The sequence below is a fragment of the Ambystoma mexicanum genome, chromosome 6q (genome assembly GCF_040938575.1).
Source record: "Ambystoma mexicanum isolate Mex_15411 chromosome 6q, UKY_AmexF1_1, whole genome shotgun sequence".
Classification (NCBI taxonomy): Eukaryota; Metazoa; Chordata; class Amphibia; order Caudata; family Ambystomatidae; genus Ambystoma; species Ambystoma mexicanum.
Window position 1 is genome coordinate 1,601,100,678 of NC_090937.1, and position 24,721 is coordinate 1,601,125,398.

Sequence of the window (24,721 nt, forward strand, 5' to 3'; positions counted from 1 at the left end):
ATTAATGTAACTTTGGAGGTGGGAGTCACCTGCAGAAAGCTGTACTTTGTGTGTTCCCATTCTTGACACGGGTTGCTTTAGGAACGTCCCTGTTAGTTATGGCTAAGTCCCTACTTCCTGTAGGCATTTAGTCCAGTCCCTTCCCGATCAGAATACTGCATAAGCCCAGCTTTTGTGAAACCCAATTCTTGTGCATATCATGTGTCACTGCTCGGCCTTATCGCGGTGACGCAATTGCCATCTGTGAGGTGTATTCTTGATTTTAGTTACATTAGAGGAACACAGAGACCGTGGAATATGCAGAAGTGTGTTTTATCATAACGGCACACTTTCCACACATGCCCTGAAGTTAAAAAATAGTGTCAGTGCTTGCAAGTGTGTTGGCTTCTGGCCTTGGAGTGATAGCATTGTTGGATTTGAAAACGTACATGCTTTCCAAATTGGAACATAGTAAGTCGGGTCTGCTGATGCTGTTAGACCTATCGGCAGCCTTCGACTTGCTAGACCACAAAACCCTGCTCGATCGGACGTCCACTGTCATATGACTCTCCAAAAATGCCATCACCTGGCTCAGATCCTTTTTGGAAGTGCGCCAGTCACGGGTATTTTGGGGTGATTGTGCTTCTGAGCCACAGACCACGACATGCAGAGTCCTCAGGGGGCATGTCTCTCCCCCCTGTTTAACATGTATATACTCCCCCTATGTGTTGAATTAGAATCACTGAGGATTTTCTTCTGCAACTACGCCGATGATTTCCAACTGGTGTTGGACATTACCGGGAACCAAAATTGCATTAAGCTTGCGAGGGCGGTGATCCTCCCATGCGTAGATTATTCTGCGTAGGTTATTGTAATGCCCTACTGGGAGGTGCCAACAAGGCTAACATCCAACAACTACAGAAAATCCAGAATGCCGAAGTACAAATCATCTATCAGATGAAACACTCAGAGCCCACTAGTGCAGCCAGAAAAAAACTCCACTGCCTCCCAGTGGCAGCCCGTGTGCAGTTCAAATTGCTAACGACCTGTCATAAATGTATCTTTGGTAATGCTCCCTTATACCTGAAGGATAAAATCAGCATTTTCTGACCCAGGAAATACCTAAGATCAACCGAGGGCTTCCTGTTGGAATTACCTCGGATAAAACGACCTCGTGGTTTAGGTTGAGCCTTCCATATGCAGGGTGCCAGAGTATGGAACGCCCGCCCCCCTAATAACATAACATAACATAACATAGCTAAGTCACTGGCATCCATGCAGTACATTTCTCTGGGGCATACTGGCATCAGGAGAAACTGCTGCCTCTCTCACAATATCTTACTTTAAAAGCTTATGACGAGAGGACGATGATTTCCTATTATACTGAACTATTTAGTACCAAGAGTATTGGGCTCAACTGCACCTGTCACACCTGATGCTCATGCAGTACTGCTGTACACACTGAATGGCAGGTGGTCATGGATGCGAAGCAACACAAAGCTGTGGAAGCGGTCGCCATCTTGCTCTAGGGTCTATGGACGCCATAAAACCTGGAAAACAGCCACATCACTGCGATCGGGAGGCCGGCGCTGCAGCCATGCCAAGGGCTGCTGGTGCAGGCTAAATACTGATTGGTTGGCAAGCACATGGGTGCCCATAAGGTTCTCCTCGGGTAAAGTAGGCCACCGTACAATGCCCAGGTACGCCTTGTCTTGGGAGGATAGCTCAGGGGAAACGTGTTCATCTTGGAAGCAAGACGGCGCGGAGCAACACAGGTACGATCCCCGGGTCTGTGCTTAGAAACCTCTGGGTATTAAGTGCGTTATAAATAACCCATTACATTACACACTTTGCATTAGATCATGACTGAGGTTTTAGCTGCACGCGAAACAGCATAACTGCCATGTGCCAGCCGAGGCTGCAGGTTTGGTAGCATTAGATGCGATGGAGGTTTTCCATAGAGAGGACGGTCTGTGTCACGGGCGTGTGCGGAGCCGCGTCCTACAAAGCCATGGCCCCATGATGTACTGCTTGGAAGTCCATTGTGAATGTACCAGATTAAATTATCTTTACGTTTCTGTATAATATTCATTCTGTAAAACTGTTTAGAAAGCCAAAGGTTTCTGAGCGAGGGGGCTACAGTTTTATGACGGGGGTGCTGGGTTCCCAGCCCATTTCTGTGCAGCTATATATGGAAATACACCTTGTCTTTGCCTTTGCTGTCTGTCTCCCTGGTGGATTATATGGTGATGAGCTGGAAGTTCTCCAAAGCCAAAGGAGGGCTGAACAGAAAGAAGGTTATGTTCATATCAGTCAGGGTCAACAGTCTGACACGAGAGACCTTGTTATCTACCCAAAATCCTATAAAAAAGAGAGAACTTAAAACACCTGTCTTTGTATCAAAATTCTCTATCCAGAGCAACAGAATTAAGAAGACCATCAGTAAGCACTGGGGAATCTTTAAAAATGACATCAGAGTACAAAATGTATTCACTGAATTACCGGTGTTTGCTTACCAACGTAGCAGGAATCTGAGAGATGAACTTGTACACACAAGACCACCACTTAAGGAACCGATAACCCAACGGACGGGTACATACCCCTGTCTGAACTGTACTAACTGCAACTTAGTTATCAAGGGAGATTCCATTAACCATCCCAGAACAGGGGGGAAAAAGATTTTGCTCAAAAATTATGGAACCTGTGACAGCACCAACATAATTTATGGCATCAAATGCCCGTGTGGAAAATTTTATGTGGGCCAATCCACAAGAATGGCCAAAACAAGGTAGAATGAGCATCGTTCATGTATTCGTAATGCTAACACCAACTCTGCCGTAGCACGGCACTGGTTGGAGAATGGACATAATTTGACTCAGATTAGATTTGTGGTTTTAGAGGTACTCACAAGAAACAACCCACACGAAGACCTTAACCAACGGTTGAATCGCAGAGAGTCATTCTGGATTGACAAACTTGGGAGTCTGGTTCCCAATGGGATTAACGAGGAGATTAATTATCACTGTTTTCTTTAATTGTGTAATCTCTTTTCCTTCAAGGTATAATTTCTAGCAACTATTTACTGTGATATATCTTATGGACTTAGACCACCCCGCTGTGTTTCCTGGACTTCGGTCTGGGACCCAAGGTGCCGTCTGGCGACGACACCATTACAGTGGGTTGGTACTTGCAGCATTACTCATGCATCTGATTTCTCCTATGATTTTTCCTATGACTACATAAAATAGCCTCAGATGCCGCCGTTTGATGACATGATCCAGTGTGGTCATATATTTATATGTATATATAATAATGTTGATATAGATGTTTTACTTTGCAACTTTCTTTTATTAGCCCAGCATTCTTTAGGGCTCTTTTGTATTTGCTATTTCTCTTTTATGACTCTCTTATCCTCTTTCACTAGTTCTACCCCTGTTACTTTGTCTTGTATTGGAGTATTTCTTTTATCTCTATGCTTTCAGTTTCCTGGTTTTTACATTTTTTTGTTTCCACAATTCTTGACATATTCCAATTAAGGCGTATAATTAGTTTATAGCTCTAAATAATCACTTAGAAACCTATTTGCTGTCATTTGTCCCAGAGCGCGCGCCTCGCTAGGCCGCGATCACGTGGTTTATTTAAGGAGTGTTGTCTGGGCAACGCTCCGATGCGAACAACGCAGTTACACGCCGGCAAGCGAGAGGAACAGTCCGACTCCTCGCTGGTCTCATGGTAAGCTCCCCTGATGTTATGACACGTACTGCTTACACGGATCCCACCCGGGTTCCTTACAACGTCTCTCTTACATTTCAGCTTATCTGCGCCTTGGCGCCGATTTTGTCCGGGCAGCTTTCTGCCCACCACATGGTTCTGGTTCTCCAAGCCACTGGCCATGCAAGCATTCTGCCATCTTCTCAGGTAAACGCGTTCTGTATATCTTGTCATCGCTAACCTCCTTACTTACAGACTTCTTATTGCTCTTTCTTTCTCTTTTTCTATTTTTTCTTTTATGTATCAACCGATCTTTCTACCACTACAACGATTAGTATGTTATTTATATATTTTTTTGTGAATGTGCATTGTGATACACTTTCTTTTAGATGTTATGTAAATATACATGTTAACTACAGACTTGCCCTGACGAAGGATTTGTAAATCCGAAATGCATTGGCAAAAGATTGTTTTGGTCTGACATAAAATGCTATTGGCTTTTTTCTTCCTCACTAAGAAGATATTAGTGACGCCTCATACCAAGAGACGTATTTTTTCACAAAACCAGTGATTGATAAAAATCTTTATGAAATACCACTGAACTTTCATTATTATCATTATTTTTTGAATATGTAAACAATTTTACTTTGGAGTCTATCAAGCTTTATAGAGTTTACATAACTTACATACCCTGATTGGGTCTTCTAAGAGAGCGGCTGTGTGACCTCGCATCCGACTTGGTCTTTGGCTTTTTGCATATTAGTTTTAAACATACATGTGCTAAACATGTCATTCATGGGCTGAGAAATCAGTCCATCTCACGCAAGGGACACCCGTTGGCTTTGAGCTCAACTCAGGAAGGAATGTTGTCCTATCGAGTGACACATTTACACTTCATCTGGGAATGATAAGAGGACTTCCAAATAGTGACTTCACGGCCACAATGAGCGCTGGAACCTGTCCAGTGTGGTAGGGACTTGGAGAAGGGGCTTGCACCTGCAGCCAGAGCACGCCCACCTATCACATACAACATTGTGGGTCTCCAAGCATGTTTATAATTATTTAGTTGCGATTTATAACGCCCTTAATACCCAGAGGTTTCTAAGCGCGGACCCGGGGATCAAACCTGTGTTGCTCCATGTCGTCTTGCTTCCAAGGCGAGCGCATTGCCCCTGAGCTATCCTCCCGAAATGTAGCATCTGTACCCCAGGAACCCGACCAGGAGCAAGGCACCCTGGGAGATAATCCCACTGGATCCTAGTGGGGGATGGATACTCAGCTGTCCTTGGCAGGTCACATAGAACTGCTGGGCTGAAGCACAGAGTCATGAGGGTTTAATGTGTTGGGTTACAGACCTTTTGGGATGCGGGGAAGATTAAAGCTCCATTAGATCTCATGCAAACTCTTCGGGAATCAGAATCCTTCCCAAGGCATCGTGGTGGAAACACCTCTGCACAGTGATGGGTTAGAAAGGCAGAGAACATTCTCTAATGCCCTGCACATGAGATTTCACGTAGCAGGTCCTGCTCTGTTTATCTGCTGAGTCTCCAGGCCTAACCTGTGTATGCTGTGAAGAAAAGTGACAAGAAACAGGCAGGGCAGGTTGCAGGGGTTCGAGAGACACTGCTTTTGCCCCGGTGGGGCGCAGCCTTCTGTAGGAACTGAGTTGTGGTCAATTGTTTTTGAAAAAGAATTCATTGAAAGCGAGAAGCAGCGCCGTTAACTCTACTGGAAGTTTATTCAATTTAAGACTGTTCATCTAGGCAAGACTTCCGCGACTTGCGGTGCGTGGCTTTGAACTGGCAAACTCTGAAGAAAAAAAAGCAATATCATTCGTGTGCGGCGCAAGCGGGAGGACTCCTTTATAGAAAGAGATTCTGATGATTGGAGCCTTTGTAGTGCTCCCGCGCCCTCCTGTGGCTAATTCCGTTTTATGACGAAGGAAGTGTTTTTTTCCTATGCGGCAAGTGATGCACTAACAAGAGGAGTTAAAATGTAAAGTGTAGAAGAGACAAGTGGAACTACAATCAACTATACAAGAAAATTATTTGGTGCTGCATGAAGTGGCTCATTAAAGAATTAGGGCCTCATTACGACCCAGGCGGTAAGTTACCGCCTGGGCCGTGACTTTACCACCATGGCGTAAACTACGTTTACGCCATGGTGGTTGGCGGACTTACCGCCCCATTCCGACCTAGGCGGGGCGGTAAGTCCCCAATCCCCATTTACCCTTCCCCATTCCCATTTTTGCCCCATAGGGCATAATGGGAGTGGGGAAGGCGTTAATTACGCCACCGTAAATTACGGTGGCGTAGTTAACTCCATGGTCCCTTAGCGCCATGGATTTTAACACCTGCTAAAAGCAGGTGTTAAAAGCACCATGGCGCTAGGGGACCTCGTAATCAGGCGGTAAGGGTCGGCGCTGTTAACGCTGCCGTAAACCCCTTACCGCCTGAGTTGTAATGAGGCCCTTAGTGTTTTATGAAGTTAATTAGTTATGTTATTTTATTTTTTCTATTCCTTTTTCTGTCCAGAGCTTGGTTTTAATCAATGCTTGTGGGAATTGCTGCTAAAGATTTGAATAACCAGAAGAAAAATAGTAAAGCAGGAAACTCCTATTCCAAACCCAAACTTTGTTTTCCTCTGAGCTGAATGCAGAGGATCACAGGTGATCTTGGGAGAAGAGTGTAGGGAGATGTTGGGTGGTGCTTAACTGTGTAGTTTACCAATGAGCTTCTTTCTTCTCAAACACTGCAGACCCACAGACATCCTTAAGGACTGGAGGGCTGCCTTTGTTATTTTATCCACCTACCCTTTCCCACTGGGGTGTGTCGGGTCCATCTGTTGACTAGACGCCTTCGGATCCAGCTGGACAGAAATCAATGAATAGAGTGCTCAAGACATGCTCCGTTCATCACTTGCTGGGGCTTGTAGACTTAAAGCCTCTTTTCCTAAGAGTGATGAAAGGGGAATCACGGAAGAAGGACCCTTTGCGTGACACCCTTTTAAGAATTTAAGGGACACTTGCAGGAAGAACAAGGGTCTTGTTCCAAGCAGGTCTCTGGGGGCTTTAGGCCGAATGATAAAACACAGGGTGGAGTGTTGCTTTGTTTTTAGAGCAAATAGTGCCGATATTCGTAGGGTGCTGTTGTTGCAATCAAAGGAGACCAAGATTCCCCTACTTTATTTAATTGTTCATTTATGATGCGGTTAATACTAGTGAGTGGTTTCTAAGCGCGGGATCAGGATTCGAACCTGTGCTGGGCTGCGTTGTCAACGCAGTGCTTCCAAGACAAATGTGTTGCCCCTGAGCTATCTTTCCTCCCCTACTTGTAGATTGTGGGAGAGCCTGGAATGCTGAAAAGGCTGTTATCACAGGCACCATAGAGTGCATGCAGGCATTCTGTAACAGCCTTTCATTCAGACACAGCCCTGAAGTCCAGTGCTTTTAAATGTGTCTCCTGTTTCTAGGCCTACACTCTGGGAGAGAGGTGTGGATCCTCCAGCGGGAGCTCAGTGAGATGGAAACCGTTTACTAGCGCATCCTTTTTAGTGTCAAAAGTTGGAGCAGAGAGCAGCGATGTGATGGGCAAGAGGTGCCAGGTATTGGTTGAACATCCAGGGAGAAAGGTTAGACCCCTGGGGAACACTGCAGGCAGAGAGAGGGATAGAAGAGAGGAAGGACCTCAGATGGACCTTAGAGGGTCGATCATTGAGAAAGGAGGTCAACCAGACCAAGACCTGATCAGTGATAACCAGGTTAGAAAGGAGGCCAACCAGGCCAAGGCCCGATCAGTGATACCCAGGTTAAAAAGGAGGTCAACCAGGCGAAGGCCTGATCAGTGATACCCAGGTTATCACAAAGGCGATTGAGCAGGATGGCATGGTTGACCATGTCAAAAGCAGAAGAAAGATCAAGGAGAATGAGGACAGAAGGAAGGTTAGAATAATGGTTAGAGAGCATGTCTACACGGATGTTCAGTTTCCATGCTTCTGGCTGCTCTGACGCCAGACTGGTGTTTATGAAGACAACCAACAGTTTCAGTGTGGAGAGTACACTCGGAGATGACCAGCATTTTCAAGAGTTTGCCCAGGAAAGGAGTGATAGAGGTCAGGCGATAGTTAGCCACAGAGGAAGGATCGACAGAGGGCTTCTTAAGGAGGGGGTATACAAGGGAGTGCTTCAGGTGGAAGGGGTGGTTCCAGTGGCAAAAGAGCGATTGCAGAAATCGGCCAGCGCAGGAGCGAGGGAGTCAATGTGGTCCTTGACGGTTTGGAAGAACAGGGAAGAACCTGATTTGACAAGACTTTCATAGATCGGACTTATCTAGAAACATCGTCAGGGGTGAACAAGGAGAAGAAGGAGAAAGGAGGAGGCCAGAGGCAGGCCGGGAGTGGGGGAGTAGGAGGAAGAGGAAGAGGAAGAGATTTTGGACAGGATGGCCTGAGTTTTAGTAATGAAATGAGAAGCCAAGGCCGTACAGAGGACCTGGGAGGGAATAGGAGAGGTAGAGAGTGCAGCAGGGTTGGCAGTCAAGTTGTTAGATGCCACAGAGATGCTGGCTTAGATGTGTGCTCTCTTCTTGGTGACGACAGAGAGTCTGTACTCTCTTTGGAGAAGGCGGCAGGCCAGAGGGTGCTCCTGTAGCCCTCCACTTCTTCTCAGCCACCCTGCACTTGTGTTTGAGGGTGACGAGGTTGGAGTCGTACCAACATTTGCACTTCAATTTGAGCTTCAAGTGGATCCTCATGACAGGGGCAAGTACATCAAGAGTATCCGAGATAGAGAGATGGAGGTTAGATAGGGCTGTTTCAGGATGTGAGTCAGCCAACGGTGCAGAAGGAGGGGAGAAAGTGGTGGCGAAAGCCTCAACTCACACATGGGTCGGATGACCGAGAAGGTAGGTGGCAGTGCTGGGGTTGGCTTGGCCTGAGGGATAGAGAGAGACGGGAGGAAAGGAGAAAGTGATCACTCCAGGAGAGAGGGGTGTTAAGGGGGTTAGAGAGGGGGAGGTCTGAGGTGATCAGAACATCCAGGGTGTGCCCTGCAGAGTGAGTCGGGCCAGGGGCAAAAATATAGAGAGAGAGAGTCGCAGGGGTTGTGAAAGAGTCCTGCAGAAGGACAAGAAGCTTCCAGGTGTATGTTAAGGTCTCCTTTGGAGAAGTTGAGAGGTAGGGGTGAGGAGAGAGGAGGAGAGGCCCACCCACTCAGAGAGGAAGGAGGTTACCTGGCCGAGCTGCCGGCAGATAGTGACCACAGTGAAAGAAAGCCAGGAGCGATAGAGGACAGTGTTTTCTAGTTAGTATTGTACATGGTGTGTTTAATTACAGCCTCTATTTGTAAAGCACCTTGATTGAACATTCATTTATTTTGGACTCTTATACTTCACTGTTTGGGTTGCTCCTGACCACATTCACACCTCTCTTAAGACTATAGCCTTCCCTCTGCTCACGTAATCACAAAAGGCGAAGGAGGTATATCTCTTGACTGTGCCACTGTGTTGGCTCTTGGTTTGTAGAAGCGTGAGGCATTTTAGCCTCTACTCACCCTTGTACTCCTGCAGGGTAGAAGTACATTTGTCACAGTGTTCGAAACAAATGTATGTATAGTTGGAGACAACGATAATGCATTTCATCTTGTGTTATGTTCTATTTCTTGTACAATGCAGCGTCCAACGTATAGTTGACGTAAAGGAACTATTAATTAATGAAGCAACAACAGTAGCTTCAGCAGGCTTGATTGGCCAGAATCATCCCATCACCCAACATACGGGCCCGAGCAAAGTGTGGACCTTCACGCCGGGCCCCTCTGCTGTTTCTGGCCGATAGGATCCTGTTGAAAATATTTGTGTAACCTATGCCATGATACCCCTGGATTTGGGCATATAATCAGATGCAATAAATAAAATAAAATATAATCACCCCAAATTCTGCTTCAAGAAGCTAATAACACATAAACATAAGTTAAGAGGTGCTACAGGCATACTTGTGCTGCCATCAAGAGGCAGAATGGAAATGGAAGATGGGGTTCCGAGTAGAGCCCCTCTTCCATTGGCACTTCTGGGGGATGTGGGGTGGAATGCCATGTGGAGACATTAGGAGCTACGAGGGAATGATACTCAGGCTGACAAGGCACCTTGGTATGGAGGTGATGAGACATGGGGCTGGGAAGAGTGCGGGGCAGTGGTTGGTTGGATAGGGCAAGATGAGGGCGAGGAATGCGAGTAGAGCGTGGAGAGCTCAGATCGCTCGGAACGCAGGCTTAGATTATAGGTTTTAGCTCATGAACCAAGAATGATGATGGCTTTACGTGCATATAAAATCAGTATCATTAGGAAGGGATGTCATATTTAAAGTGTCTCTCGAAGTACAAATAGTTGGGGATTGATTGGGTTGCTGTGGGATGGGCAGTGCCCATTTCAGCTTCCACCAGTGAAAAGGCACATCCTTCGGCTCTGACATTCCCGAAACTTGGTACTAGAAGGAGCAGAGAGGGCAGGAATCTTAACAAGTGGTTCAGCATGTAATGTTGAAATGTTTCTGTCCAAAAGGAGTGGGCCACATTTTTTAAAAGGCTTGGTGAACAAGGGTCTTACAATACAAGTCAATTCTGTGCCCAATGGCAGTGAGGGGTGAGGACATGTCATCCCCCTGCCCCTGTTGTAGGGCAAGACATTGCATTCTGCACCCTATGGAAGTGGTATATTTGGTAGTTACACATGTAAATGTGTACACGGTTTCGATAAACAAGGTAATGGTGACTGCAATCAAGCCTAAATAATCATTAAGAGACGCGGTGGGTGAGTCCGACACCTCAGGCACCCCACATATGAGCCTGAAATTAAAAAGGAGGTGTTGGTCATCAGATAAATAACACAATGGCAATTGTGAAATCATGGGCAATTGTGGTGACATATCAAAGATGTGAATGAGTGTGCGGGAATAGACTTTTGTTACCTAGATACAGGGAGCAATAATACATTAGTAAATAGTTTTCTGTAGTGGATATCTCATGCTTGCTTCTTCCATCTGGCTACACAATCCGACACAATCTTTGAAATACCTCATTATGTAGACTGTCAACCTCATTATTGGCAGTGTCTTTAAAACAAGCAAATTAGAATAAAGGAATTCCAGCAACTGGGTGGTAAAGGGAGGCATAGTCCTTCAAATCTCAAGGTGTGCGGGTGAACATCACACAAGCATAGACCCTAATGCAAGAAACTAGAAGAAACTCCTATCTTAGAGGAGCACCTGGCTGCGGCGCAGTAGAGACACGGAGTGTGTGTATGGCACAGGAAGACACATTTTTATATCAGTGACCACTTGCCAAATGCCACCTATGGCAGGGTCCATTGGTCCATCTGCTGTGAGAATCGAAGATAGTACGTACCATACAGAAGGGCCCTGCACTGGCTTCCAGTGAAGGAGCGTATCATCTTTAAGAGCCTCACCGTTGCTCGCCGATTTATCTTCAGATCGGCCCTTAAATATTTAAAAGCCTAGGTGTCTTTGCACACCCCACGCAGAACCCTGTGCTCTACAACCCAGTCTCTGCTTGTCTGTCAAGTTTCAAGCGCTCAAGGGGCAGAGGTAGATCATTCCCGGTTAGAGTGGCAAGATCCCAGAACTCTTTGGGGGTCATTACAAGGTTGGAGGTAGCCATGCCGCTATTTGAGGCATGGCTACTCCCATACCGCATACCGGGTCCGGGTTCCCTGAATGGGGAAACACCGGGACATTCCAACCTTGGAGGACCCGGTATTTCCCAATTCAGGGAACACATCCCCATTCCTATTCGGGCCCGTTGTTAGCATGCTCGTCCTTTAATGGGTCCTGCTAAGGGCGCCTGCTTAGCGGGACCCGCTAAAGGACCCTGTAATGCGGCGGTAAGGGGTTGACGGCTCCGGCACCTTTACCGGCACAGTTAACCCCTTACCGCCAACCTTGTAATGACCCCCTTTGTCTCCTGCCCTTCGACTTGAAGAAAATCTGGGTCTGTTCAGGAAACTCCTGAAAACCATCCTGTCCAAGTAGCTCCTACCCGTGCCTTTTTCTTTGAATCAGCTACCTTGCTTGTCCTGTCTTTAATGATCGTTCCCTGCGTGTAATTGTGCGTCCGATGCCCACGGGCTGCCGGTGGGGTATAAATAAATAAATACAGATAAATAATTAAATAAATAAAATACCTCCAGCTCTCCGCAGTCACATTCTTCTCCTTCCTCCAGGAACCCGTTCCCGCACTTCTTTCCAGCCACCAGGTCCTTAGTGTTAGGCATGTTAAAAAGACACATTCCACCTCCCTTCTGAAAGTAACTCAGAAGCTGCTTCTTACTGCATGAGCTGAACACACGTGGGAAAGGATGCCTGCAAAAGGAAAACAAGAGGAGTCTGTAAGGACTAGAGGAATATTGCCAAACACATTATCAGGTACTTTCCAGTGCTGTACTTTACAGAAACTGTGGGCCTCATTACACGGAAGGCGGTGAGCCATGGCGCTATTAGCGCCATGGCTCATGCCGGTAAAATACCGGCACCGCCTTGGCGGAAAGGGGATTTACCGCCCCATTCCAAGGTTGGAGGGGCGGTAAATCCCCTTTCCGCCATTGCCCTTCCCCATTCCCATTTCTGCCCCATAGGGCTCTATGGAAATGGGGAAGGCGCTAATTACGCCACCGCAATTTTGCGGTGCCGTAATTAGCTCCGAGGTCCCTTAGCGGGTTGGATTTTAACGCCTGCAAGAATCAGGCGTTAAATCCTCCAACCCGCAAAGGGACCTCGTAGTACGGCGGTAAGGGTTAACGGTCACCGTTGCCATTAACGGTGACCGTTAACCCTTACCGCCGTCCGTGTATCTTTGTCAGGACTTATTCCTATTTTATACAGTATGAATTGTCCAGATGGTATAAGTGCGTAATGCCCTAAATAGACGACATTTTGTCATCTATTTGTTTTCAAGCCTTTGCATTTTGGTATTCCATGGCCCTCAAAAATAGTACTGTAGCTAAAAACTGGATCTGTGCCACTCAAAGTACAGTCAAGAACTGAGGCCTCATTAGGAGTATCTTGGTAATTTTAACTTGTAGTCTTATTAATACTACCTAATTGTGAATTAAAATTGTATGATATTTTTGACTCATTGGGTACACAGTGTCAAATATACCAAGTAACCTGAACTCCTAATTAGTTTGTATTTTAAAAATAGGTGGTATTTAAAATGCAAAATAGTTTTCCCAACTGGTAACGAGGTCCTAAGGTCTTTCATGGCAATACCTCACCAAATGCATATCAATTAGAACTTACACAATACCCAGTATGTCCTACCATGAACTGTCCAGCCCTGCCTCACAGTCGAAGACAAACATTGATATACATGTGCTGTGCCAAGAACGCCTAAAAATAACAGAAAACCCATAGCTTTACTCCCAATGTTTGATAGTAGGATTTATGACAATGGAGTCATAAGTAGGGTTACTATTTATTATTCTCCAACTAGCAATCTTGACATCAAAACGAGACTGGGTGCAGGTTACCATAAGAAAGGACAGGGACTGTCATTTAACCTTTAACCAGGACACTAGTCTGATGTCTGGGCCAGAGTAATCTCAATGGCCCTCATTACGACCCTGGCGGAAATCGTGGTGCAATATGCACCATGGAGCACGGCGGAAAGCTGCCGATAGCGCCATGGGGGTTGGCGGATTTACCGCCCCATTCCGACCTTGGCGGGGCGGTAAATCCCCATTCCCCATTTTACCCTTCCCCATTCCCATTTTTGCCCCATAGGGTATAATGGGAGTGGGGAAGGCGTTAATTACGCCACCGTAAAATACGGTGGCGTAATTAACAACAAGGTCCCGTAGCGCCATGGATTTCTCCGCCCGGAAAAACCAGGCGGAAACCGCTCCATGGCGCTACGGGAACTCGTAGTAGGGCGGACGGGTCCGCCGCGAATACCGCTGGCGTAAACCCACTCCGCCAGGGTCGTAATGAGGGCCAATGTCTTAAAGGCACCAGGCTTCCCAATGTTCAGTTATATAGAAGGACCACAGAGCTTCTCTACAGAGTTATGAACAGAATAAGGATCAAAATACCACGAACTTGAAATAAAAATATTGCACACCATCTTTGTAAGTTCAAAACATGATAATAATAATATTGCAAGATAAAATAACCTAGGAAAAAGTGTAAGGGACAAAGGGATATCTGCCTTTGATGGAAGCACACAGGAATGAGGGACAAAGGTGGAAATAGCAAGATCCACTAATTGTCAAGAGGTGAAAAATATTGTGTTGAAGAACCCCAATTACTTCTAAAGTTGAGGACAAAACACACCTTCAACTGTCTTCCTTTTACCAATCTGCACTGGCAAACCTCCCAAGAGAGAGAAAACGTTACTCGCTTGTAACAGTATTTTTGCGGCTTGATATCTGTTCTAGATCCACATTCCAGGCATGATTCCACCCTCTAAGGGTTTTCCTCAGAAACAACAACTTAGGTATAGTTTTAGCAATGGTGGAGTTATTTCTCCTGCGCACCTCCTCTTTTCTTGTTTCTGAATCAGACCAGCAGCCTGGATCCAGGTTTGTCGAGGAACCAACTAACTCCGGGGTTCCCATTTGTTTAGAAGAAGTGTGGGAATGACAAACTCTGGATCAGTTGGGCAGCGCCCAACTGATCCAGAGTTTGTCATTCCCACACTTCAACAACTTAGGTATGCCACAAATCTCTCTCTACGATACCAAACAGAACCCCACAGTGCCCCACATATTATTGCCACCTTTACGTTGTCTTCTTCTGCTATTTGGTTTGGAAGCTGCAAATTTAAACTTGGCCAACCGGAAAGACATTTATCTAAACTCCACCTTGATGAGTACCTCCTCAATACAATGAAACCTGGCCAACAGGAAACACATTCGTCAAAACTCCACATTTGATGAGTCCCTCCTCAATACATGTGCATTTGACCACTACCCAGCGTACCCCAGTCTGAACCCATCTCCATTCCATGGATGCTGTACAAACCCACTATCAACCAGCCTTCATAAAAGCAAAACCTTAATACAATCCTGCTCCGACTGTAGCCCTCACATCTATGTAGTTGCTAACAGGCCCCATGTCATCAGAGTCACCATTATGTATTCCAGCCATTAAAGACAACTGCACTTCTGAGGCTGGGGCTTCTAGGCCCACAGTTGTGTAAGAATGAACAGTGCTGTTTGCTAGGACTGGTTGTAGATCCTGATGAGTTGGCAAAGTATTCATCCTGGAATATATTCATCCCAAACTCTCCCATTTGAAATCCAGGTACTCCTAAAGGTCACTTTCTGCCTTGCCTTTGTCAGGATAGGGAGAAGTGCTTCAAATTGACAAAGTCGGCAAGCACAATGAGGCGTGCCTTACATTAGTAGAAGAGAGATAGCGACAGATACAATAACTACGTGTAGAAGGGTTGAAATGGGATGTCACTAGTATAAGGTTATAGGCATACATATTTCAGGATTAACGTTTTGACAGATATACATGTTACAAGATTTTCATTTGCAGTGCTACTCAGCTATGCAAAAGTACAAGAGCAGGATGGAGGATCAATGTGCGAGGGGAGACAGAGAACCACCAGACAGTTAGGGTCATCCTAACCAGAGATGTCTTTTCAGGACAGCTTGGGGGGCAAACAGAGTGGGCACGGACTTGCTGTCAGGAGATAGGGTGTTCCAGTGGTGTGGAGGATGTACGGGGAAGCAAGGCAAGCAAGTGATAGTGCATGGAGAACTGGGGGCAGAGGAGGCTGAGAAGGATTGGAGATTTAGGAGTACAAGGGGATGGGGAATTAGAGAGGAAGTTAGGTGGGTATGGGGGCTAGACTGTAGATGAATATGAATACAAGAGGAAGGAATTAAGGCAGAAGCGATTGCGTATGGACAGCCGCCCTTTGTTAATGCATTGTGCAGTGGCGAGTCAGGGTCAGGTTAGGGAAAATTAGGTACCTTGTTAAGTGTAGTAAAGGAAAAGCGGGGAAGTCCTAGAAGACGGCTGGGGCAATTATCTATCCTGCTGTATAAAAGTGTAAATTTTTAGTGGAGTGGAAGGTAAAAAGGGGAGGATTTTGTGTTAAACCTGGCACGTAATCAATTGGTGAATTTTGATTTCTCCTTTGAAGAGCACGCCTAGGTTGCCTCCACGCGTATCCCACATCCCCTTTACCCTAGCCCTATTTGAGGAGCCATATAAAACATCAAACGTTGTTGATTAACGGGAGTCGTCATGAAGGGACAACGCTCCTCTTAACCACACTGTTAAACACGTGCATGTCTTTTCTCATTGTTTGTATTTGTATTTTGTATTTGTATTTATTAGGTTTATATAGCGCTTTAATCCAAAGCGCTTTACAATATAACAACAGGATACAAGAATAACGAAGCATATTTACAATCATGAAACAAACCAGTGAAACAATATGTAGAACAATTTACCTAGGTGGAAGAAGGTGAAGGAAGGGGTGAGGAGTATTGGAAAGGAGGAGGAAGGCTGCTTGCTGTTCCTGCATGTCTAGGGGGTCTTTGGGGCAAGCCTTAGACACTCACAAGGTGTGTAGATGGCTCTCTTCCAAAGGATACCAAATGTCTTAGGCTAGAGCTGTATGTTGTTCTGTCTGTACCTTAGCAATTTGGTGCCTGCTGAGAGGTTTTTGAGTTGGACACTTTGCTTAACAATGTTTGCATTTAGTTGGTGGACCTGTCCCTGTCCAAGATGGAAGAGAACAACCAAGTCACTGGTTGGTCTGTCCTTCTCCAATAAGGCAAGAGTGGAATTTTGGTGAACAGTCTAATTTTGGGGAGCTAGCTGGTCACAGTTTTCAAAGGCTCTGCAAAAGATGCCATTTTAAAAAGATTTTCCAGAGCAATTTGAAGTTTAACTACAGAAACTACATGGGGAGCATTTCAAATAAGACGGATGGGATCAGTTTCCGTGTTTGAGACTAATGGCCGGAAGTGGACATACTTGTTCTGGACTTATAAGAAATAATTTCTAGGGGCAGATACTTTGAGTAAGGTCAGAAGCCCCAGAGCACCAAGCTGTGTGTCCTTCCTGAAAGACTGTGCTTTGTTATGCATGAGTGCAAGAAGCTAATATAGGGTGTTGCCTCCACTGCATACCAGCGTATAGTGCTCGAGATTTGTTTATCTCTCCATGGTGGGGAGCGCATGTGAAGATCCGAAACTATGGAAGTTCATGGTTCTATGTCATATTTCCGCATTTTAGAGAGCGAACACCAAAAAAGACTGATTGATTTCAGCCGGTTTTGTGGTGGCTTTAATATGCCAAAATATGACATACTGCCTCTCCTTCCCTTGCCCCACCCTCTCCCACTGGTTCTCTTATTAGTTGGTGGGGTATAACCACCCAAAATCCCCTATTTCCCCACCCACCACCCCCTTCGAAGCACAACACACACTACTTCCCACAGACGCAGACAGACACTCACCTGACACTCCCGCGACGACTACTCTGGGTCTTGCTGTGCCTGTCAGCATCTGCGCGCACTAGTTTGATGAGTTAAGATCAGATCAGAGTCCCAAACAACATCTCTGTTTTTTTTATCTGCTGGAGAAGATTATAGAAAGGCGAGGGAGACCAACAGGGGTCTTTCAACAAATTTAACAAACTCAATTTTTGTTTGCGTGATGTCGTTGAAGGCTGTTTAGCAGCATCCTCTTGCACACCTCGGTGAGTGAGGCAGGAGACAAGTTGTGACAAACACCTGTCTCTTATTAGCATGTGCACAAAACTGAAAACCAGCCTCCCGCAGAATAATCCTCAAAGGTTGTAGATAAATATTCAACAGTGACCCCCGAGGGATACCGCATGTCAGAGTAATACGTTTAGAAATCAATGGCCCAAACCTAACCACTTGGATCCTTTCAAAAAGCAGTAAAGAACAGAACCCATTAAATATTTGGTTTGAAATCCCAGCCACGGTTGAAAGGCGGGAGAGAAGAATCGTATGGTTCACGGTAGCAAAGGCAGCTGACATATCCAACATTACCAAAGGAGACAGGTGGCTGTCAGGTTGTTATTTTGACTAGCTTGGTTCATGACCTCTCCACATCGTTATGTGGAAGGCAGGGTTTGGGGCAGGACTTGAGTGAGGGGAATGACAAGACGGGAGAAAGGGAATGGTAGTTAGAAATAAAGGAGGTTGAGACTGGTAACGCTGTGTGGACCTCCTCATTTGTATGCATGCTGTATGAGTTCTGCAACAACTCTACGCCATATATCTGTGAACGATTCCTACCGCACAACGGTGGCCTTCATCAGAGGTCGCCAGGACCTTGACCCAGACATATGCTAAACATACAGAGGTTGGGAGCGCTGTCTCAGTATCTGCAAACTGCTGCAGGAGGTTAAGCCTCAAACATAATTCTTGATTTCACTTCCCCCGCAGGGACCTGCCACAGAGAAGTCCCCTTTTAAGCCGTCTACTGCTCCTGCTAGACTCTAGATTTACTTTGTCTTTTTTGGCGTTAGAATCCAAACCTTCTTTGACAGCTGTTGAAATGTTTACATGGGGAGAAACCTCCAAAACAACTACAGTGCTAACAAAACAAAATCCTACACCCAGACTTGTCAGCCGAATATAACACAGCCCCCATGTTCTTCCCCTGTAAAAATTCCATATGCGCCTGTAAGCTTCAAAGTCATCATTCATTTAATTCTGCTGATGTCTCACTATAAACTTGATATATTGAATATAATGTTATGCCCTTCAAATCCAGGCCTTGACCTAATGTTAACGCCCTGCACTGAAACACACGCAGGCACCTCCTTTAAGAGGAGACGTGAAGTGTGCACAGCTCTCCCCACATGCCTACTCACTAAAATATAAACTGTGCATGTACATTGCCAGCAAATGTGCACAGCCACAGCACACTGTTTACTGCTAAAATGCAATTTCATGAACGCACAGATTAAGGGCCTCATTACGTGGATGGCGGTAAGGGTTTACCGGCACCGGTAAGGGCACCGGTGCCGGTAATCCCTTACCGCCCTACTACGAGGTCCCTTTGCTCATCCCTACCTTAACGGCTGGTCTTACCAGCCGTTAAGGACGGGACCCGCAAAGGGAACTTGGAGGCAATTACGGCACCGCAATTTGCGGTACCGTAATTGCCACCTTCCCCATTCCCATTGAGCCCTATGGGGGCTCAAATGGGAATGGGGAAGGGCCAATGGAGAATGGGGTTTACGGCCCCGCCAACCTTGGAATGGGGCGGTAATTCCGCCATTCACCATGCCGGGAACGGTAAATTACCGGCGGCAACCATGGCGCTAATAGCACCATGGTTACCGCCTTCCGTGTAATGAGGCCCTAAGTGTCTCAATTACAGATAAATAATGTATTCTCCGCTATCCTTGTATTATGTTTACAGTATGGTGCCATATTTGTCTCAATTACAGATAAATAATGTATTCTCCGCTATCCTCGTATTATGTTTACAGCATGGTGCCATGTTTATGGGATGGTGCCATCTTTACGGGATGGTGCCATGTTTACAGTATTGCGCCATGTTTACGGTAGGGTGCCATGTTCACGGGATGGTGCCATGTTTCCAGTATGGTACCATGTTTACGGAATGGTGCCATGTTTACAGTATTGTGCCATGTTTACGGTATGGTACCATGTTTACGGGATGGTGCCATGTTTACGGGATGGTGCGGCAGGTTCTTCAGGAACTGCAATTTCTGCTCTGCTCTCGGGAATATTTTATCAGCCCTAACAATCAGAAAACTCAAAGGGACTTCTACATGGAGTCTACTGAGCGCTAGCAAGCAAGGGTTCACACAAGACCTAGTTTTAGTTTTGCAACTAGGTGGCCCTGTTGCTGCTGCATGCAAGTCCAAACTACTGACATGGGACGTGAACAGTGGTGAGAGCTGGGATGTTCCTGAGGAAGGGCACACAGCCTGTGGGTGTTGTTTGTTTTTTCTTACCCACCCGTTGACTGCACTGGATCATGCTACTCCTTATGGACTTTCCCACCCACTACCTGCCTCTTGTATCCCAAAACTCACTCTTTCAGCTTAGCTCTCTGCTACTAAGTGGATGTATTGCCCTTTAAACAGTCTTCTCAAAGGTAACAGTTTGAATGGAGCTGTAACTAAGCTCTTAGCGTAATAAAAATGTCTAAACCTAGTTTTCCTTATGCCACTTGACTTATATGTTATGTTATGTTATGTCAACAGTTCTTATAAAGCGCACGGTCGCCCAAAGGCATCATGGCGCTAGAAGAGATGGAGACAGCCACATGAATATTCAGAATAAGTAGGTTTTGACCCGCCTCCTAAACTCTAAGTAGTTAGGGTTTTTCTTGATGGTGAGAGGGAGATTATTCCACAGAACTGCTGCAGCAATAGAGAAGGATCGGCCGCCAACCCGATCTCTGTTGTGCTTTTGCGCAATAAGTTGTTCGGAAGTGGCTGAGCGAACGTTACGGGTGGGATGATAGCGCATGAACTTGGTTTGGAGGTACTCCGCTCCCTGACCATGGAGGGAACGGTGTACAATGCACAGCGCCTTAAATTCTACCCGTTGGACCACAGGAAGCCAGTGCAGGGTCCGTAACACAGGGAATATGTGAGCTCCAAAAGTGGTGCCTGTAGCTAACCTAGCTGCCAAATTCTGCAGCCGCTGCAGCTGTTTGATCAGGCCCTTGGGTTGGGCTAAGTACAGGGAGTTGCAATAGTCTATTTGTGATAGAACCATAGCTGCTACCACTGGAGGGTGCAATGGAGCCGGAATACAAGGATGCAGATAGGACCACGCCTATGTTTTTCACTTTCTTAACCGGGATCGGCAGAGGTCCCAGGGAAGAGGGCCAACATGAGGACACCAAGAGTGTGGGATTAGGGGCATAGCCCATCACAATCACCTCAGTCTTATCACCGTTCAATTTGAGCCAGTTGTGGTTCATCCAATCTCCAACAGCTGTCAGGCACTCCCACAGGCACAACGACACTTCAGCCTGATGAAGATCTAATCTGATCAGTATCTGGGTGTCGTCGGCATAGGAGAAGCAACTGATGCCGAAGGAGCAGATGAGGCACACAAGGGCCCAGATGTAGATGTTAAACAATATAGTTGACAGGGAGGAGCCCTGTGGCACTCCGTAGCTGAGGTGACAAGGAGCAGAAAGAAAAGGGGGCATCGAGAGGGTCTGAGTACAATCCGCAAGGAACAAACTGAACCATGCTAGTACCTGCCCTGATATACCAAACTGGGCAAGACGAGATAGCAGGATGGAGTTGTCGACCGTTTCGAGGGCCGCTGATAGGTCTAACAAGATCAGGGCACCCACTCCACCCGCATCCACTAGTCTGGTCATATCGTCCAAGACGGCGACCAGAACACTCTCCGTGCCATGACCAGGATGGAACCCAGACTGAACCGGGTCTAGAAGGTTAGTAGATTCTAAGAAGGTAGATAGTAGAGGGGACACCAGTGACTCTAAGAGTTTTGGCAGGAAGGGGAGAAGTGAAATCGGGCGAAAATTACATAGAGTGGTATGGTCCAAAGTAGGTTTTTTTCAAAAGAGGGATCACCCCAGCAGATTTCAATTCCAGTGGGACAGACCCCATTTGAAGGGAGTCATTTGTAGCTTTAGTAATCTCTGATAACAGATCAGGGGCAATATCTTTTATAACCCAAAGGGGAATAGCGTCCTAGGGAGAACATGACTTAATTTTTCCGATAGCCATCAGAACAGTTTCATCTGTATAAGTCGGAAATGTGGACCAAGTGTTAGCAGTGGTAGGATCAGAGACAGCGAGAGCGGGGATGGTGTCGTCAATGGGTCCGGCCTTTGTCACTGTCAAAGGGATGGTTTCTCTAATAGTATCAATCTTAGATATAAAGAAGTGAGATAGGGCATCGCAGAGTTCCTGGGTAGGTGTGACCTTGGGGGTGACCCTCTCTACCGACGCAAGATCCTCGACAGCAGCGAACAGGGCCCTTGGCTGAGAGAGCGAGGACTCAATATTGGTGGTAAAATGTGCCCTTTTGGCAGCTTTGATTTTGGCTGAGTAGGTAGCAGGATGTATTTTATTTTGGATTTTAAGGGTGGGATCGTATGTTCTATGCCATTTACTTTCCGATTGACGTAGTTAGAGGCGTTCTTCTTTCAAAAGATCAGTGAACCACGGTTCAGGAGGCAATCTGCGTGGTTGCATCAGACAAAGAGGGGCAACCATGTTAGCCACCTCGAGAAAAGTCTCAGACATAGGGGACAGTGACACTGCTGACTCGCGGCTGCATTTGGCTTGAATCAGAGTAACAGAACGTGAGGTGTCAACAGCACGCCAGGAGCGCTGCCAAATTTTCTCTATAGGAATTTTAACAGGTTTGCCTATATCTTCCAGCCTGCAAGAGTCTGAGCAATCAGTGTGCTCCTGCCTCTGTGGCTCATGTACAGGCATTAGACAGGCATTTGCCAGAAACTGCCATAACATGCCCAAGTACTAACACCATGTTCCAGCAGTTGCCATCTCTATAGCCATGTAGTCCCATTATGGCAGTGCCAATAAAATGCCTATCCAAGCCTACATAAAAGCCTAAACTGTTGGCGTTGCTAATGTGTGTTTACTTTTTTCTGGGATCTGCAAGGATTGAGTGCAGCCTCCCAGGAACAGACTGCAGAGGCTTTCTCCTGCTAAACCTCATGTTCACAACCCCACCCAGGGGGACTCGACCATGCAAAAATCAAGAGGGGGGCTGAGGGGGGTTTGGGGGTGTTATTATATGCAACTTCGATTCTGACATTGCCCAACTGTTGGGACTGCTGGGCCCAATGGTGCAGAACCAGGGACCGAGCTCTCTGGGGCCACTCTCATTCAGGGCTTGGCCTGACAGGTGGTTGTGCTGAGTGCAGTGCTCATGGGGCTGGAATGTGTAGTGGGGGGCTGGGGCTCACTTGCAGGCGAGCAGGTGGAGGATGTGTGGACTGGTTCCACGGTAGGGGGAGCTCCTGCCCTTCCTTCACTTGCATACCAGCCTGGCAGGAGGGCTGGAAGGCTCGGCTCTTCGGCTTGAGCCAGAGCACGAAGGAGCTTTGTTGAAACCTAAAGTAAACTCCGGTTTCCTTTAGTCAAACTGAAAGCAGACGGCATGGTGTAGAGAGGAAACACATTCCCAAGCAAGCTGGCGACTCCAAGAGAGAGCTAGAGAAATGCACACAGGCAAACCATTCGGCTGAGTTCGTTTCAGAACGTGTCGGAGAATATAGTGGTAAAAACACATACCTGTAGAAATCGCTCCAATAAATAGGAAACCGCCTGAGGAGCTTTGCAGACACAGAGCCACCCAAATCGGCCCCTGCGACCCCTCAGACCAACTACGAAGACCCTAAAGACGAAGACCCTACACTGTGAACAAGCAAGGAGAACAAGGAAAGCACGTTTTTGCTTATTGTTCTATACAGGACCCTGGTTCTTTAAAAGGGAAAACGTGTATGTTATGTTCCTGTGAGTATATGGCGATGTTTCAGGTATATGGCAATCAGTGACCACACCCTCCCACCCCAACCGATTTCTGAGAGCCAGAACCCAGGCATTGGCTATGCAGGCCACGCTACTGACACCCACTGGCAGGTATGCAGGCTACTGACACCCAATGGCAGATATTCCAGCTACTGACACCCAGTGGCAGGTATGCTGGCTACTGACACCCAGTGGCTGGGATGCCGGCTACTGACACCCAGTGGCAGGTACGCCGGCTACTGACACCCAATGGCAGGTATGCAGGCTACTGACACCCAGTGGCAGGTATGCAGGCTACTGACACCTGCGGCACGTATGCAGGCTACTGACACCCAGTGGCAGGTATGCAGGCTACTGACATCCAATGGCAGATATTCCAGCTACTGACACCCAGTGGCAGGTATGCTGGCTACTGACACCCAGTGGCTGGGATGCCGGCTACTGACACCCAGTGGCAGGTACGCCGGCTACTGACACCCAGTGGCAGGTATGCAGGCTACTGACACCCAGTGGCAGTTATGCAGGCTACCGACACCTGCGGCACGTATGCAGGCTACTGACACCCAGTGGCAGGTATGCAGGCTACTGACATCCAATGGCAGGTATGCAGGCTACTGACACCCAGTGGCAGGTATTCAGGCTACTGACACCCAGTGGCAGGTAAGCCGGCTACAAACACCTGTGGCTGGTATGCCGGCTACTGACACCTGTGGCTGATATACAGGCAACTGAAACCCAGTGTCAGGTATGCCGGCTACTCACACTCAGTGGCAGGTATTCAGGCTACTGAAAACCAGTGGCAGGAATGCAGGCTACTGAGAACCAGCGCCAGGTATGCAGGCTACTGACACCCTGTGGCAGGTATGCAGGCTAATGACACCCAGTGGCAGGTATTCAGGCTACTGACACCCAGTGGCAGGTATGCCGGCTACTGACACCCAGTGACTGGTATGCCGGCTACTGACACCCAGTGGCAGGTATGCAGGCTACTGACACCCAGTGGCAGGTATGCAGGCTACTGACAACTAGTGTCAGGTATGCAGGCTACTGACACCCAGTGGCAGGTTTGCTGGCTACTGACAAGCAGTGTCAGGTATGCAGGCTACTGACATCCAGTTGCAGGTTTGCCGGCTACTGACACCCAGTGGCAGGTTTAGAGTCTACTGGCACCCAGCGGCTGGTATGTCGGCTACTGACACCCAGTGGCAGGTATGCAGGCTACTGACACCCAGTGGCAGGTATGCAGGCACCTGACACTCAGTGGCAGGTATTCAGGCTACTGACAACCAGTGGCAAGTATGCCGGATACTGACACCCAGTGGCTGGTATGCCGGCTACTGACACCCAGTGGCAGGTATACAGGCTACTGATAATCAGTGACAGGTATGCAGGCTACTGACACCCAGTGGCAGGTATGCCAGCTACTGACACCCAGTGGCTGGTATGCCGGCTACTGACACCCAGTGGCAGGTATGCAGGCTACTGACACCCAGTGGCA

At 47.1% G+C, this 24,721-nt stretch overlaps 1 protein-coding gene across 3 annotated transcripts in view; it reads right to left on the reverse strand.

Moving 5' to 3' along the window:
- LOC138516887 (disintegrin and metalloproteinase domain-containing protein 33-like) overlaps positions 1-24,721 on the reverse strand; it is a 629,971-nt gene that overhangs the window by 140,166 nt on the left and 465,084 nt on the right. For all 3 annotated transcript variants that reach the window (XM_069632337.1, XM_069632338.1, XM_069632336.1), the window contains exon 12: positions 11,880-12,057. In XM_069632337.1, coding sequence (XP_069488438.1) covers positions 11,880-12,057 — 178 coding nt within the window. The remainder of the gene's footprint in view (positions 1-11,879; positions 12,058-24,721) is intronic.